The 17,482-nt window shown below is 37.3% G+C and overlaps 1 protein-coding gene across 1 annotated transcript; it reads right to left on the bottom strand.

Moving 5' to 3' along the window:
• Positions 1–807: 807 nt before the first annotated feature.
• On the bottom strand, positions 808–16,538 carry acvr2bb (activin A receptor type 2Bb). Its single transcript, XM_079612788.1, has 11 exons — positions 15,993–16,538; positions 12,109–12,316; positions 10,497–10,606; positions 8,730–8,881; positions 7,359–7,502; positions 6,757–6,900; positions 6,438–6,583; positions 6,214–6,328; positions 4,924–5,062; positions 3,310–3,440; positions 808–2,424 (listed from the first exon to the last, which is right to left on the bottom strand). The coding sequence occupies exons 1-11, from the start codon at positions 16,033–16,035 to the stop codon at positions 2,221–2,223; spliced, it is 1,536 nt and encodes a 511-aa protein (XP_079468914.1). The 5' UTR covers positions 16,036–16,538; the 3' UTR covers positions 808–2,220.
• Between the last annotated feature and the right edge of the window lie 944 nt (positions 16,539–17,482).

Here is a 17,482-nt window from a genome sequence, read left to right as displayed (position 1 = left end):
TATATATATATATATATACTGTATATAAAAAAAACTCACAATTTCTGAGGTATATCTAATCACTGAGCGTATGAAGGTGGATATTCAGTGATGTTTTAGTGTTACGCTGAATGGGTTTGATAAAAGCTGCCCGTTTCTGAACAACACGGGGAGTCCATGAGATGATTGAACAGTTTGACCGAGCAGATTCCTGCACTACGGACATTCAGTCTTCTTCACTGCTGAAGTTATTGCGTGAAACAGGCCAGCTCTGAGAATCACCACTGCTGAGATGATCGTGAATCAAGAAATGTCCAGGTCATGCTTCACCTCAAACATCAACAAACTAAACGTTGCATTAAGTGAATATAGTTTACTTTAGGACCATTATGATTTTGTAATATTGTGACATTATTTTAAAGACATTTTATTCTCATTACAGCAGTGAAAAAAATAATAAAAATCTGTGCTTTTATTTTTTTGCATTATGATGATAATTTGGGGGAGAAATTGTTGCTTAATTGTAATAAAATATAAATGATAAAAAGTTATTTTCTGCAAAATGTAATGTTCCATAAAGAAAATGAAAGCTACTTTAGGACCATTATGTTTTTTATATTTTGACATTATTTTCATAATAGTTCAGCACATTTTGTTCTCATTACAGTAATGCAAAAAAAATTACTACGATTCGAGAGAAAAAAAACATTTAAAACAAATATGATTGTAAATGTATTTAAGGTCATTTTTGTTGTGCTTCACATCAATAGAACAAAAATCTTTTTAAATTATTTCTATACTGCGGGACAGTGTGTTTTTTTTTTTGTTGCATTACAGTAATGATAACTTGGAGGACAAAACTGTTGCTTATTTACGGTTATAAAATGTATGCTGCAAAAGCCCAAATTGTATTTTCTGCTAAATTAAAGAAAACTAATCATATTTTAGGTCTATTATGAATTTTGTTATATTGTGACATGACAATTAAGCCCATTTTGGCAATAATAATTAAAAATCACTCATTCTGAGGTGCAAAAAAAAAAAAAACTACTGTTGCAAGAATTTTTTTTACACTTGTAAAGCACATCTGTAAATATATTTTACAATTGTGCTCTACAAATTAAATATATTTTAAGGTAGTTTTTGTTACACACCAAATTCCTTTTTAAATTGAATTTAGCAGCATTACGTCAATGATAATTTGGTTTTGAAAATAATGGCACTCTTGGCCCTAAAAATAAGCTTTACTCTCTTTGAGCACAAATTTTCCTTACTGTATAATTCAATATTTTTTCCATTTTGATTTGCAGATGATTTATGACCCAGGTTTTTCTTAGTGAGATTCACCGTACTGCTGAGAACTATTGCTGTAAGAGTGAGCGGTCACACAATCACGTGCACAGAGTTTACCTGAGTAGTGTAGTGGAGAAACGTCACACACTTTCCTGATGCACCGATACATTTAGCTGTGATTAAAATCAAACCTGTAACGCAGCGCTGGTCTTTGTGCGGCCGCAGCGCAAAAAAACATTTCAACTGCAGCTCTTGTCACGCAGAAACAACGAACGCTAAAACACGCCATGCTCTACTGATGGCACTTCTGATACTTCAGATACTTCAATTTAATGCGTCAACGACAAGCGGATGCTACATTAAAATCAACCCCGATGCTCCAAAGGCAACTCAAATCATAACAGTCCTGCTGCCTTCAGCTTCCAGTGTCCCGGACCACTGCCGTCACAAACGCAAATAAGAAAACAACATCCCACGAGACATTTCAGGGCAGAAAGGGTACAGGTAAACAGCAATAAAACTATGCTAAAATTCACTGAGAACAAAGAGGACCGTGTGTGCTCTTGGGAAGGTTGCTTTAGTGTAACAGTCATCAGATCGTCGCGTAGTCTCGATAAAACCGGGGTAGAGCGTTCGGATGGAGGTATTCATGGAGTGAAGACAAAAAAACAACATAAAAATGGCATTAAAACTGATGAGGTAACGTGTGCTCATATCCCAGCAGTCTGAAACAATCCCCTGAATGCCCTCTGAGAGTTCAGTCTTCTCACGTTTGAGGTTTTCTTTGTGTGTCTGCCTTCCGAGAGGAAGGATACAGTAGATGAATGTGCTGGTGAAACCGATCCAACGATGCGAAAAAATTAAATACATGACGATCAAGAGATCAAATTAGCAGCAAAGTTCACATTACTGGAGAGGTTGATTGCTCTGCAGCGTTCAGGTTCAGGTTCAGGTGCTGGACTCTTTGGGAGGAAGGTCCGTGTCGCTGTCAGATGTCACCATGGAGACCAGGCACTCGGAGGTAGACGTGTTGATGGTGTTGGGTGTCTTGGAGGCGGTGGAGATGCGCTCCTCCACGCAGCCCGCAGAGAGTCGAGCCTCGGCGTCGTGGTCCCAGCACTCCTCGATGGTCTCGCATAACTGGCCCAAACCCTACGGGCGAGAAAGACGTCGAAATAAAACCTCGGATTATTTAGAATATTGGATTTTGATTCGATTTTAAGGCTTTCTGATTTCAATTGCAATTAAAAAAAAAAAATCCAGGTTTGCTGTGTTGTAAATATCAATATGGCTATAAAATGTATAGTAATAATATTACTACTACTACTACTACTACTAGATAAAAATGGCTAAATTAAAACAAAATGCTTGTTTTGTGAATATATCACTATGGCTACACAATAATAATAATAATAATTATTATTATTAATACTAAATAAAAATGTAAACAATTCATAAATGAAAATAACCCCCAGAAATTCTTGTTTGTTGAGCAGCACAATGTCAAATTTCGTAAATATTTCAATATGATTACAAAATGATAATTATTAATAATATTTTTACTACTAAATAATGTAAAAATTACTAAACAAAACAAGAAATGCTTGTTTGTTGGGCTGCACAATTTATCATTTTTTTTGTAAATGTATATCAATATGGCTACAAGATAATAATTATGATTATTATTAATATTACTACTACTAAATAAATTAAAAATCACTAAAAGAAAACTAAAATAAGAAATGCTTGTTTATTGGGCTGCACAATTTGGCCAAAATCTAATGGTCATTTATCAATATGGCTACAAAATAATACAGTTTTTATTATTATTACTAAATAAAAAATAATTACTAAATAAAAACAAAATAAGAAATGTTTGTTGATAAGTGCTTCTCATTTAAATTTTGTGAAGATGGTACGCTGCAAGAGCCCCAAACTCTTACTGTGAACCGAGTCGCTCTCAGACGCTGAAAACAAGCAGATCAAGAACTGGATGAACAGTGCAGCCCTAATTCCTATTCAAATGCGTTTTCTCACCGGATGTTTAATCCAGCAGTCTTTAAAGACGGGCCGTATCTTCTTGTGGACCACCGCGTCCTGAAGGTCCTCCAGTGAAGGGTGCTGGCCCACCTCCTCCTCAAAGGGCAGCTGGTACTCGCCTACAGGACCTGAGTGAGACAGCAACAGCATTAGCGGCATCACACACAATATCAGGGCTACCCCAAAAGTTGACTAAACGTTAGTCGACGAGAAGAGGCCAAGACGACCAAAATTTGACTAGTCGGTAATAAATAAAAAAAGTAACTAGCTCGCTCTAATATTAACCTAGATAAATGTGCGCTATTATTAGGCGCATATCCAAGCATTTGTGTAAAGTGTGGAAGCTAAAGTATTCTTAAAGTAAGATAAAGTAAACTTAAACTGGTCATCAGAAACTAAATTTACTTTTATATGGTGTTTGCATATAAATGTGTCTTTGCAGTGTGTGGACAACCACCATACAGTTAAAAAAAAATCCATTCACTCCTTTTTTTTTCTAAACAAACTCCATAATCAAGCCGTATGGAATTTCTGAGCAATATGATGTCATATTGCACATGCTCTGCCCATGACCACTGACGAATTGTCCCGTATTAGCATATTTCCCGTATTAGCATATTTCCCGTGTTAGCATATTTCCCGTGTTAGCATATTTCACGTATTAGCATATTTCCGCCCTCAGCCATTTGAAAACGGTCTGCCAAGGTATCACTTTACATGTCTTGTGTCGACACGCCCCATGGAGGAGGGAGGAGGGGTGAGCAGTTGCTCATTATCATTTAAAGAGACATGCACCGAAACGTGTCGCTGTAAACAGAGCTGCTTTTGATGAGGTGAAAAGGGTTTTGTTTTATACAACCATTGGGGAATTTTAACCAAAGTATGTTACAAAACTTTACATGAAGACCCTAAAGAATACCAACTTGTGGAAAATGGGCATCCGATGACCCCTTTAAAATACTGTGTAATTTTTGGTTATAAAAGAGTAATACATCATTCGAAACTGTAGAGGGTCTACTTTTATTTGTGTAACTCACAATAACGAGAAAACAATGTGCCTTTGTGAAATAAAGAAAGCAAACAGAATGCGCTTTGTGTCGCCTCGGTCTCCGTGAACTGGTGCGCGTCCCAAAAATGAACCTAAACTCAGGATACTAGCTTCACAGACATGAGAAATATAACTTCAGAAAGCTTGAAATGTCTACTTTTAAACTAACCAATTCAACTAAAATAATACTCTCTGATTATGTAACCCGTATGAAAGGTGCATTTCACTATACAGCGGAAATGGCAGTCGACACAGACTTAAAAAAACAATTAAATAATACAAATATCTCCTTGCTATTTTTCTCTTGACACATTCATAATCATAATTTTGTTGGTGCTTTGCGGCAAGCTTTATGTGTGAGCTTGAGCGCTGATTAGGCTATATATATATATATATATATATATATATATATATATATATATATTATACATGTATTATGATTTAGTATTCTCCATAGTAATTAAATTAATATAAACATGCATAAATTCCAGAAGCAACTCATTGACTGGAAACACAGAGCCGGAGATCCTGATGTGTGTGTGTGTGTGTGTGTGTGGACTCACCATCAGAGGCGGTGCAGCGAGACACCAGTTCCCAGAGCACCAGTCCTAGAGCGTACATGTCGATCCTTAGGAAGGCGTCCCTTTGGAAATTAATGGCTCCCTCCAGCACCTCTGGAGCCATGTAACGGCGCGTTCCCACCTGTGACGGGTACAGGAAACACAAACACATGTTAGACAGGTTCACTTCGTTCAAGTGGAGTTTGGGGACAACTTGGCAACATCATGATTCAAATTTGTACTTATAAGTGGCTAAATTAAAAATGATGTAATCTTATTTAAATAATATATATATATATATTGCTCCAGATTTTTTAAACATTATTTATTTGAAGTAATAAAGATGTGTTGCCTTTTCTTTTTACTAAGCTTTTTCATATAAGCCTTCTGTAAAATTTATTTGATCTTGTTTCTTACATTTATTTATTTAGCAGATGCTTTTATTACAAGACGAAGAGAAACATCACAAGCACTTTAACATAAGAGGAGTAATATTTTCAGAACACAATGGAAAATGTCAAGTATAAGATGGATTAGACTAGTGTTTCTTTGAATTTGCATTTATAGTTTTCAACTAGGTGAGCAGATTTTGTTTTTATTTTTTCTGAATTGATGCACCTGAACACCAACAATGAAAATTGATATACAATTTTACACAAACCTTTTAAAAGTTTGGGGTCATTGTTTTTTTTGTTGTTTTTTAAGAAATAACTTATTCAGTAACCATTAAACAAATCAGAATTCACAGTTAAGACAATGATAAAGTTCAAATTTCAAAATTCAAATTGAAATTCTATTTTAAATTAATGCTGCTCTGGAACTTTCTATTCATTAAAGAATGCTGAAAAAAATGCATCACAGTTTCTACAAAAATATGAAGCAGCACAACTATTTTTTATATTGATAATAAGAAATTTTTTCTTGAGCAGCAAATCAGCATATTAGAATGATTTCTGAAGGATCATGTGACACTGAAGACTGGAGTAAAGATGCTGAAAATTCAGCTTTGATCACAGGAATAAATTACATTTTAAAACATATTCAAATACAAAACAGTTCTTTTATATTGTAATAATATTTCACTATATTTTTTTTTTTTTTTTTTTTACAAATAAATGCAGCCTTGGTAAGGAAAAAAGAAAATCTTACCGACCCCAAACTGGTTGTGTATATCGCTGCAGTGTTTTTGTTTTGTTTTTTTTACTTCAATTTGACTTCAGATATTTGATATGGATATATGAAGTGAAATGTAGTCAAAGGCATGGCTTCATCTGTTTGCACTCAGATCCTCACCTGACCGTGTGTATCTCCAGGCGGTTTTCCAGGCTCAAAGCGGACCGCTAACCCAAAGTCTGCAATCACTGCACTTAAATCCATCTTGAGCAGGACATTCTTACTCTTGAAATCTCTGCAAAACAAACATCAAATCACCCAATGCCTACAGTAACAGCAAGAGCATAATATTTAAAACTCCTTTAAAAGTACACATCAAATGCTGCAAGATCAGGTTTGTGTACCTGTGTGCAATGGCTGGTTTAGGTCCCTCTGCACGGTAAGGAAGGTCTTCATGAAGGTACGCCAGGCCACGGGACATACTTGCGGAAATATGGCACAACTGAGGCCAGCTCACCGGGTTCCCCTTCAGGTAATCTGTTAGCGAGCCCTGCAATGAATAAAGATTTAGACATTGTTATGACATTATGATTGCTTCTATGCATATCTTTAGATACAACAGTTTTGATTTGGTGCATCTTTAAAACATCATTTGGTCCATTTCACCCCACAATGAGGTTGTGTGTTATGGGACATTTGAAGAAAAATGAAACACACACTGACCCTTTCGTGGAATTCTGTGACCAGCCACAACTCCATCTGAAGGTTGGTGCCTCGTTTTTCTGCTGAGATGTAGAGTAGAATATTCTCATGTTTAAAACCCTCTGTGAGGTAAATGTCTCTCTCGTTCTGCCATGACTGCTTATCCTGTTAATATACACAGTTTCAGAATCAAGCATTGATTTTGACACACACACACACTGACACACACACTGACACACACACTGACACACACACTGACACACACACTGACACACACACTGACACACACACTGACACACACACTGACACACTGACACACACACTGACACACTGACACACACACACACTGACACACACACACACTGACACACACACACACACTGACACACACACACACACTGACACACACACACACACTGACACACACACACTGACACACACTGACACACACACACACACTGACACACACACACACACACTGACACACACACACTGACACACACACACTGACACACACACACTGACACACACACACTGACACACACACACTGACACACACACACTGACACACACACAAACTGACACACCGACCGCTTTTAAAGGTGCATGAGTGGAATATGTACCTGGATGGGAAATATTTTCACCGCCACATATTCGCTCAGTAACTGGGCTTTCCACACACAGCCAAAGCGCCCCCTAGCCTTCAACTCCAGCAACTGCAGAGGCTTCAGTCCAACCAGAGGAGACGGTGGAGGAAGACCAGCATCCTGATCAAGACAATCAAAATTAATACTCATTTAAAAGCAGATATAAGTGCAGCTGTATAATCAAAGAAAATACATTTAGTGTGACAAACATTTTGAAAGAAGTCTCAAAAAGAAAGAAAAAAAGCTCACTATGTTTATTTGATCAAAAATAGAGTATAACAGTATTATTGTGAAATATTCCAACTTAAAATAACCATTTTCTATTTTAATATATTATCAATAGTAACTTATTCATGTGATTTTTCAGCATCATTACTCCAGTCTTCAGGGTCACATGATCCTTCAGAAATCATTCTGATATGCTGATTTGCTGCTCCAGAAACATTTCTCATTATTATCAATGTTAAGAACAGCTGTGCCGTTTCATATTTTTTGTGGAAACCGTAATACAATTCTTTGCGGATCCTTTGGTGAATAGAAAGTTCAAATTAACAGAATTTATTTGAAATACCAGTATAAATCTTTTGTAACATTATAACTGTCACTTTTGATCAAATGAATGCATCATTGCTGAATAAAACCTGTTCTTTAAAAAAAAAAAAAAAAAGGTAGTGTATGGAGCTACACAAATCTTAAGCACATTTTTAATTCAAGGGCATTTTCAAATCTGGTTCGTTTGGAGCATTTGTCTCTGCTTTAGTTGGATTTGTTTAGGCATATATGAACCGGCAGTCATGCTCGGATCCGCACCAAAACAATCAATCCGAGATCGCCTGAACGAGGTGAGGTCACGTGGTCTCTGCCCGATTAAAAACAAACCATAGAGCGGTTCTGTTCAGGTGAGAAAGCAATCCGACCCAACCCAACGGACCAATGAACCAAGCGGTATCAGAATTCATAACGGGATAAGACTTCATCTTAAAATGTTGTGTAATTGCTCTTCTCTGTGTATTGCAAGAACACTGTCCCAACGTAGCCTTGATTCCCGCTCTAACTGCATTATGTATCATTTATCAGTTAGAGTGGGAATGACGGCTACGTTCGTATAGTGTCTGTATGTGCCACGACAGCAACAAATAAACCCACAATATGCCTGTGGAGCAAACTTGTCAAGCTATTTTGATGGATGACACAGAGCGAACTCTGACCAATAAAAGGACAGTTGTACTCGCATGTGACTTGCATAAACACATTTTGGTGCACATCGAACCAAGAAGAAAATGCAACATTGTAACAAATTAAGTCACAGGTCTGAAAACGCACTAAGACACACATGACTGTTCAGACCTGGCCGATGTCGACGTGTCTGTAGGGTGGTTTCCGCTGGTGGTACGTCCAGCAGGCGAGCACCAGGACCAGAGAGAGAATGGCCAGAGGAAGAAGGGAATAAACCAGCACGCCCAGGAGAGATGGACCCGGGTCTGGAGGCTGGATTTTTACTAGAAGAAAACACACAACATAATATCAGCTCAACAGCAATAGCAGACGAGGAATGTATTCGGGTGTAAAATAAAATGCAAATTATATTTAAAAAAAAGTTTGAAACCATTATAAAATTGCACAGCTATGGCCGCACATCAACTTTATATTAATATTAATCCATTCATATTCCGTGATGGTCACGGAAGGAGGAACAAATGAGTTTTGTTCTCGTGAGTCAAGCAAGTACACTTGAGTTTCTGTTTATGTTCGCTGATCAATGTTTATATGTGAATAAAAGCCTAAATTAAATCTGTTCATCATATAAAGCGATTGTATCTCTTCAGAAGACTTGGATTAAACCGCTGAATTCATATGGATTTATTTTATGATCTCTTTATGACCGGTTTCGAGAGTTTTGGGTGAATAGACTTTCAATGGAGGGACAGAAATCGCATAGATTTTATTAAAAAGATCTTCATTTGTGTTATGAAGAAGAACGGAAGTCTTACGACATGAGGGCGAGTAATTAATGACAGAGTTTTCATTTTTGTGTGAACTAACCCTCTTTAAAGGGTTAGTTCACCCAAAAATGAAAATAACGTCATTAATGACTCACCCTCATGTCGTTCCAAGCCCGTGAGACCTCCGTTCATCTTCGGAACACAGTTTAAGATATTTTAGATTTAGTCCGAGAGCATTCTGTCCCTCCATTGAAACTACAGTATACTGGCCATGTCCATAAAGGTAATAAAAAGATCATCAAAGTAGTCCATGTGACATCAGTGGGTTAGTTAGAATTTTTTGAAGCATCGAAAATACTTTTTGGTCCAAAAATAAAACAAAATAAGACTTTATTCCGCATTGTATTCTCTCCCGGGTCTGTTGTGAATCTGCGTTCAGGACTCCGCAGTGACGCTGCTGACGGAAGACGCTGATGACGTGTTATCTGGTGCGCCCGAGCTTCGTTTACAGTCTGAGGGAGACGCACGCTATATTCAAGCTATTCTACATTGTTTGCGTGGATATCATTTTTTTAATGGTGCGTAAATGTGCATGTCGCGGATGAGACACTTTTACAGCGTGCGTTTCCCTCAGACTGTAAACGAAGCTCGGGCGCACCAGAAATACACGTCATCAGCGTCTTACGCCATCAGCGTAACTGTGAAGGATTGACAACAAACCCGGGAGAGAATACAATGCGGAATAAAGTCTTATTTTGTGTTATTTTTGGACCAAAAAGTATTTTCGATGCTTCAAAAAATTCTAAATAACCCACTGATGTCACATGGACTACTTTGATGATCTTTTTATTAACTTTATGGACATGGCCAGTATACTGTATACAGCTTCAATGGAGGGACAGAAAGCTCTCGGACTAAATCTAAAATATCTTAAACTGTGTTCCGAAGATGAACGGAGGTCTTACGGGCTTAGAACGACATGAGGGTGAGTCATTAATGACATTATTTTCATTTTTGGGTGAACTAACCCTTTAAGCATGGTAAAAACAGGTCGTTTTCTACACAAAACATTGACAATCATGACTATTTGTAGTCTAATATAGCAATAAAAGTAGCATCCACAGATACTGTTGGCCAGAGGAGCCTGAAGGAGACATATGAAGGGCTTTACCTGCAGGGGCGATGGCTTCTGGCAGGTGTGTGAACTTCTCGTTGCAATAGTTTCCCTCACAGCAGCAGAAAAACACCTGCGGACTCTCTTCTGTGGCCACACACTCCTGTCTGCTCGCACAGAGAAACAGTGAAAGGGATGAATTGAAAATGAGTTGTTGCTGTAACATTGCACAGATTATTATTTTTTTTGGTTTAATTTAAGACTGCTATGTGGTGGAAAAGCATTGCTAAATTATAGAACCAATACCAGGTGTAAACACAGGGCCAAAGTTACTACATTTAGAGTAAGATGCATTTTGGATTACAAGTGGACGACACTAAACACAGGTGTGAACGGGGTCTAAAACGTGTTGAGTTTGTCCACTTCCAGAGGTAGTTGAAAACACATTCGACCGGATTGCTTTCGTAGTGTAAACGCTCATGTGGTTGAATGTGTTTGAACAGCCGCAAAAGACTGCCTACTGGTGTGGTTTGAAAACAGAAATGTACCAAGCACAATGTTCTCTCATCATTCCTGATTTCTAACATACACTCACAGCGTTCGGCTGGTCTTGCGGCTGTCAGAGCAGAAACTAAAACTGATGCTCTCCGTGCGTTTTTCTGTCATCTTCAGGCGCGTTCATGTGTAAATTGCGTGAGCTTATTTTGTCCACTAGATCAAAAGATCTGAAAAACACATTTACCCGTCCATAGACCCTCTCCTCGAAGAAATCAGGACAGAAGTGATTGAAAGTGGACAAAAGAGACGGATTAAAACACCAGGTGTAAACGGGAATGTGTCTCCCTCGTCAACTTGTGATCCGATCGACCAAAACGCATCTTAATAAAAGCTGTAAACAGAGCCTTTGATGTCTGCAAGAAAACCAGCAAGCACATGTGCAAAAAAACATTGTTTCACATCTCCAGTCCTCATTGATCACTTTCTAATGTCACCTACATCTGCGCACGTTCACTTAATTCAGCAAGGATGCATACAACTTTATTGCAAAGGATGCAAATGAATGCTGTTTTTTCAAATGATCCATTAAAAGAATTTTGAAAAAAATATGCATTACGGTTTCCACAGAAATATAAATCAGCAGCACAAAATGGATAATAATCCATAATAATAGATAATAAAAGTGTTTCTTGAGCAGCAAATCAGCATATTAGAGTGATTTCTGAAGGATCATGTGACACTGAAGACTGGAGTAATGATGCTGAAAATTCAGCGTTGTATCTCAGGAATAAATGACATTTAAAAATATATTCAGTTCTAGAATAGAAAGTTATATTTATAATATTTTACAATATTAATGTTTTTACTGTATTATTTACTAAATAAATGCAGCCTTGGTGAGCATAAGAGACTTCTTTCAAAAACATTAAAAAAAATATTACCTTTTACCTAAAAGTATTAGTAATATTACCTAACTTTTGAACTATAGTGTATAGTGTATGTTTAAATAGCTTCTATCCAATATAGCCAACGAAGGCATGTGATACGTAAAGTCACTTTGGATTTTAAAACTAGAAAACATTTGTTTGGCAGCAACTCCTGGATCATATCAATGGAAAAAAACAAAACAAAAAAAAAACAGTGCCATTATATAAAGGTGGTTTTATGAGACCTGTCGTAACAGTTGAAGTCGTCGAGCCAGCAGCCTTTTTTGACCAGGCGGATGGTCCCGGTGGAGTTCAACCAGGAGGCGTAACAGTGCAGTCTCTTGTCCTTCTCCCCCTCACACCTCTCAAAGCCACTCTGATTGGTTTTCTCTGTCCGCCAGTTATCATTGTAGTAGACACACTCTCTGGTCGCCACCTCCGCATGACTGGCTCCTGATAGAGAAAGACAGACACAGAGATATTAATACATGCAATTATTTCTCAATATTTAATACATTTGCCAGGGAACATTTTTTTCTAGGCCAGAAATCATTTGCACTTCCGATTCCATCGTCCTGAAGTCAATGGCTGTGTTTGGAAAATGGATGGATGATTCAGCTGGGGGCGGCATCTTCATGAGCCGAGCGGGAATTCATTTGGCTCGCGACTCTCACGGTGCATTATGGGTATTCTCTAGCCGTTGAGTGTGCAGTGGTTGTACACTCGTTTTCACGGTGCATTGTGGGATTGAATGAGTGTTGATAATGTCCACTATGGTTTCGGACACCACTACAAATGGCTGTCCCCTCAAATAGTGTTGTATTTAAGAGTATAGGGGGCGATTTTGGACACAGCCAATGAGTTTTTGGTTAAATGCCGGAAATAAGGTCTGTGGTGAACACATGCTTTAAGATATTTTCACATTTTATTCTATGACGTAAAATACATCAGTAATATCCCCTTGTAACTCTTGTCTTGTGATAGACGGTTGCTAACAAGTGTCTAAATGAGATTATATTGTTTTTTAGGGATGTTACGTCATCAGCCTAATAGGTAAACTCTTCTACTCACTCACTTTCATAGCCTTGTTGTTTTTATAAATCGCGCTCTTGCAAACTAACTCAAACTTTCAGAGAAAATCAAGTTTTTTTGGGAGGGGTTTCTTTAAATAAAGATTGAAAGAGTTGGAAGCTTATTGGTGGTGATTCTGAAGTCATGTGACTTGTGTAATTCCTTTACAGCCTACATTTAACTTTTTACTCCTAGCGATTGTATTTAGGCTTCAAAATTCAAAAAAAGTTAATCAGCATGGACATCTCAGCAAAGAATCTCAACATGGACATTACATGGAATAACTAGTATAAACTTTTGTTGGTCACCGAGCTTTTTTTCTGCAATAATCTAAAAATCAATGACAAAATCTTATTGGGGTTTTGTTGAGTGAAAAAGGGTGATGCTAACTTTCAGGGTTGAGCTAAAAATCAAATAATCAATGCAGCGCTCTAAGAAAAATATATTTTAAAATGTCTTCTGAAGCTCACTGGGATTCACTTTTGTACGCTTTTTAATGCATTGCACAGTAGTTACAATAAACTAGTGTATTAGAAAATAAAATATAAAACCATAGTGTATGCAAACAAATGATGCATTCCAAATGATTTGCAACAAAAATTTGTTTTGCTTTTGGTATCTTTAAAAAATATATATATTTTGGTATGCATAATGCATTAGAAGTGTGGCTGCATCAATCCAGGTATTAGTCAACAAATAACTGAACAACTATAATATACTATATAAAATATTGGTTTCATAGTTGCAAAGTATAGTTCAATAGATAAGCAACATTTACCTGTCAATCAAAACCTAATGAGACATTTGAACACTTAAAAACCCTTCATCAGAAACCCCAGTGTGTGTTCAACTAGCCATCAAACCTCAGTACCAAAACACACAGCCACAAACCACATGCTTCAGGGGTTGATGATTTAAGACTCGTGAATTGAGTTTCTGTGGTCTTTAAGAAAACCACCGAATCAAATCCAGATGTCGGATCAGCTGTCAGAAGGCACTTCTTCATATAACCGACGGCGAGCATCACCGCACACATTTGCACAAAGAACTGGGTCATGGATTGTGAGATGTTTACATAACATAAGATCCACACAACAGGCGAGGAGAAAGACCTCCTAGGGTCAGATTTAAATGGGGGGGAAATACAGATTATGACATAATGTTGGATGGGCGACACCGACGAGGAGGTTTATGCTCATTGCATGCTTTAAAAAATAAAATAAAAACAAAGCCTGCCCCTTTAAATTCGACGTATAGCTGCCGGCCACCCATCCCCCCTGCAAATGTGACCCCACCTACTCACTAAAGCACCCAGGATCAACAGAAATACAGCTACAAAAGCTTTAGCACCACCAGGGTTTATGTTATATATTGATGTTCATCAAGCTTTTAATGGATAATTCCTGCCGATAGATTGGCACATGTTCAATATATAGCTTCTTTGTCACTATACTGGGTGTCACATGATAAGAGTGAATTACATCAGCAGCCCCCTATACTTAAAACCCACAGCACTCCACTTTCCTCATTCACACACACACACACGCAGAGTAAGTGTATTTCTAAGATCCCCTGTGGTGCGCTTTCACGCCGAAGCGCCCAGATTTTTACCTTTCTTCACCCTGTCACCACCCCACAGCTGACACACACACACACACAACATGCTGATCTAGAGGGGTGTATCAAAGACTCTTTTGTTTTGAGGGGGTTTCTTCCTCACAGCGACCTGTAAGGGACTCCTACAAATCAGCTTTAAGGATAAGATATCCTCACTGTTCCTTAAAACAATGATCAAAATCAATACATCCGCATCAATAACTGGACAAAGCAGAACGCTTTGTCTGCTGGTCAAACAAACAGACTGGAATAAAAGGGAAATCAAAAGTGGCTACATTAAATAGCCAAAAGTGGCACTATATATATATATATGTATAGATTGGCTATATATATATAGGATATAGGATATATATATATATATATATATATATATATATAGCCACTTGTGATTAGATTCATATGCTTAAATTGATATATAACTTAACTTTTATTTGTGTGTTTGTTTTTTATGTCACTACACCTCAGCCTGTTATTATTATTAACTCTTTATTTGGCTTGTCTTTTTTAACAATTGAATGAAAGATTCATTATTATTAATAACATTTGTATTTGTTTTCTGTATTTTCGACACTATTAAACCCAATGCTCAACCTATAACCATTAAACAAGTTTTTATGTGCCTTTATTCTTTTAACACAATTTAACATTTAAAAATAACTTAGTTCCTTCTTTTTTATTTGGCAGCACTGGCACTGAACCTGGTGCTTTAATTTTATTGTTAGAATTTTTAAGATTTAACTAATTTAATTTCTGTTAAAGTGCATTGCAGTTTTGAACAAACACTTGGCAGCTCATGACTAATAATAATAATAATGAATAAAAATAAAATAAAAATTGCTTTAAATACAATACAAATAGTGTGTTTGTCCACATATATATTATAAAGGACTGAACACAATGTAGAAAAGCAACAATCCCAGCCAAGCAATGAGAGATGTTTATTATTTTAGACTTAAATTGTCTTATAAACCTGCACTGAAAACAAACAAGTTGGGAAACCAAATGTTACATGAAAACATGAGGTGAATCTGCTAAATGTTTTGTGAGAGTGATTGTTTCAACACGCCACCAGCTGTTTTTTACTTTGTGTCCATTGAGCCTTTAAACAAGCAGAAATCTCTTTTACGAGAAGAAACTTTTAAAAAAGCCAGGTCGAGCTACTTGAAGAACCACAACTAAAGAAATATATCAAAGTACCCACGTGAGTGAACAACAAATGAATGTTACATTGAACCCAAACACTCGCTGGAATGGTTTGGTAACACTGGCCGTGTTTCAAAACCGAGTTCCCTGCCTACCTAGGTAGCATTATTGGGCTTCACGTGCGAACTAGAACACGGTCTAGATAGGCAGCTAACTAGGTTTAGTAACAAAGCCAACCAGATAGGCTACTATCGTTTTAATTGAAGATGAACCAAATCTCTGTAAACGAACGCCTTACCTGTGCACCAGATGAGTGCAAAAGTCAGCCATGGAACAAACATATTCCTTCCTTCGAGGATCCTGGCGCTAAATGTTGTCCTTTATGTCGTGAAAGCATTTAAGAATGAAATAAAACGCATGAACGCGAAGGAGCCGCGGGCCTGCGCGCGTTTCTTCAACGCTACAATAACAACACGAGCTCTCATTCACAACAACACAATGTATCCCTCGGAAGCGAGCTGATCGGAAATAAAGTCCCTGATGCCACAATCATCCAGCAGTTCATCCTGCCCGGGCCAGCATGGAGGAGCTCGTGGTGGAGCGTGAGTTTGGCGGACGCTAGAGTAGAAGCGAAGCCCCCTTGTGTGCACGAGCTCGTGTGTTTCTCCCCCTCTGCCGGGGCAGTTGGAGGGGGCAGGAGGGACTGACATGCGAAAAGCTGAACAGCGTCCAAAATGGCTCCTGAGAGCCACAGCAGCGGTGCCAGCGGGAAACCCGGATGTTCACCAGGGCCACTGTGTGTGTGTGTGTGTGTGTGTGTGTGTGTGTGGACTCACTGCTGCACTTCATCATCCCAAGTCAAACATAAGAAATGAAAAAAAATCTACTAGAAACTTGCTTAGGTTCAATTGCAGTTATTCTAATTGTAGCCTATCTATTAAAAAAGATTATTTGTATATTATATTAATTGTATATTACAATTATTCTATAGCCTACAATCGACCAATATATTGGTTCATTCGTAAATTTCAATTGCATTATTACTCAACCCCCCTTTAATTTGTAATTGTTAAATGAAACATTGTGGACTTTAAAGACAAGTAATGGCACATCCCACTCGAATAAAGGCACAACCCAATAATTCATAATGAATAAAATGTCTCACTTACACACATTTTCTATTAATTCAAAATACATAAAAAGGGTGGACTTTTGCCCTAATATCCTATATATTAGTGCTGTAAACTCGATTAAAGTTAAAAATAACATAATTTATTCCAAATATTTTTTTCTAATAATATTTTTTTTATAATTATTACCACAATTTATTATTACCATTACTGACCCCACACTTTTTAACAGTGGTGTAGCCTATATTGTAACTAAAGATTTCTATTTTAAATAAATGCTGTTATTTTGTAACTTTTTATTTATCACAGAATCATGAAAAAAAGTCTTACAGGTTATTATTTAAAAAAAAAAACATTAAGCAGCAAAACCGTTGATAATAAATCAGCATATTAGAATGATTTCTGGAGGATCATGTGACACTGAAGACTGGAGTAATGATGCTGAAAATCACAGGAATACATTTACTGTTCATAATGTGCTGCACTGTTGTAAAATACATACATGCACATATCACCTCATACATTATTTTATGACATGGATGGACTCTTAAATTGAACGTTTTAAATCTCTGATGAATCAGTCATGCTGATCTTGGTCAGGTCAAACGTTTTCTTCACAAGCGATTGACGACAGAAAGAGTGAGAGAGTGAGAGAAAC

The sequence above is a fragment of the Phoxinus phoxinus genome (assembly GCF_949152265.1).
Source record: "Phoxinus phoxinus genome assembly, chromosome: 5".
Classification (NCBI taxonomy): Eukaryota; Metazoa; Chordata; class Actinopteri; order Cypriniformes; family Leuciscidae; genus Phoxinus; species Phoxinus phoxinus.
This window is presented reverse-complemented; position numbering and strand designations above follow the sequence as displayed.

Excerpts from the sequence above, each read along its gene's own strand:
- acvr2bb (XM_079612788.1), bottom strand. The coding sequence starts at position 16,035 with ATGTTTGTTCCATGGCTGACTTTTGCACTCATCTGGTGCACAG. Across the intron at positions 5,063-6,213 it reads CTGGAGATACACACGGTCAG|GTGGGAACGCGCCGTTACAT; the intron begins GTGAGGATCTGA and ends TACCCGTCACAG. Across the intron at positions 2,425-3,309 it reads ACTGCTGGATTAAACATCCG|GGTTTGGGCCAGTTATGCGA; the intron begins GTGAGAAAACGC and ends TCTCGCCCGTAG.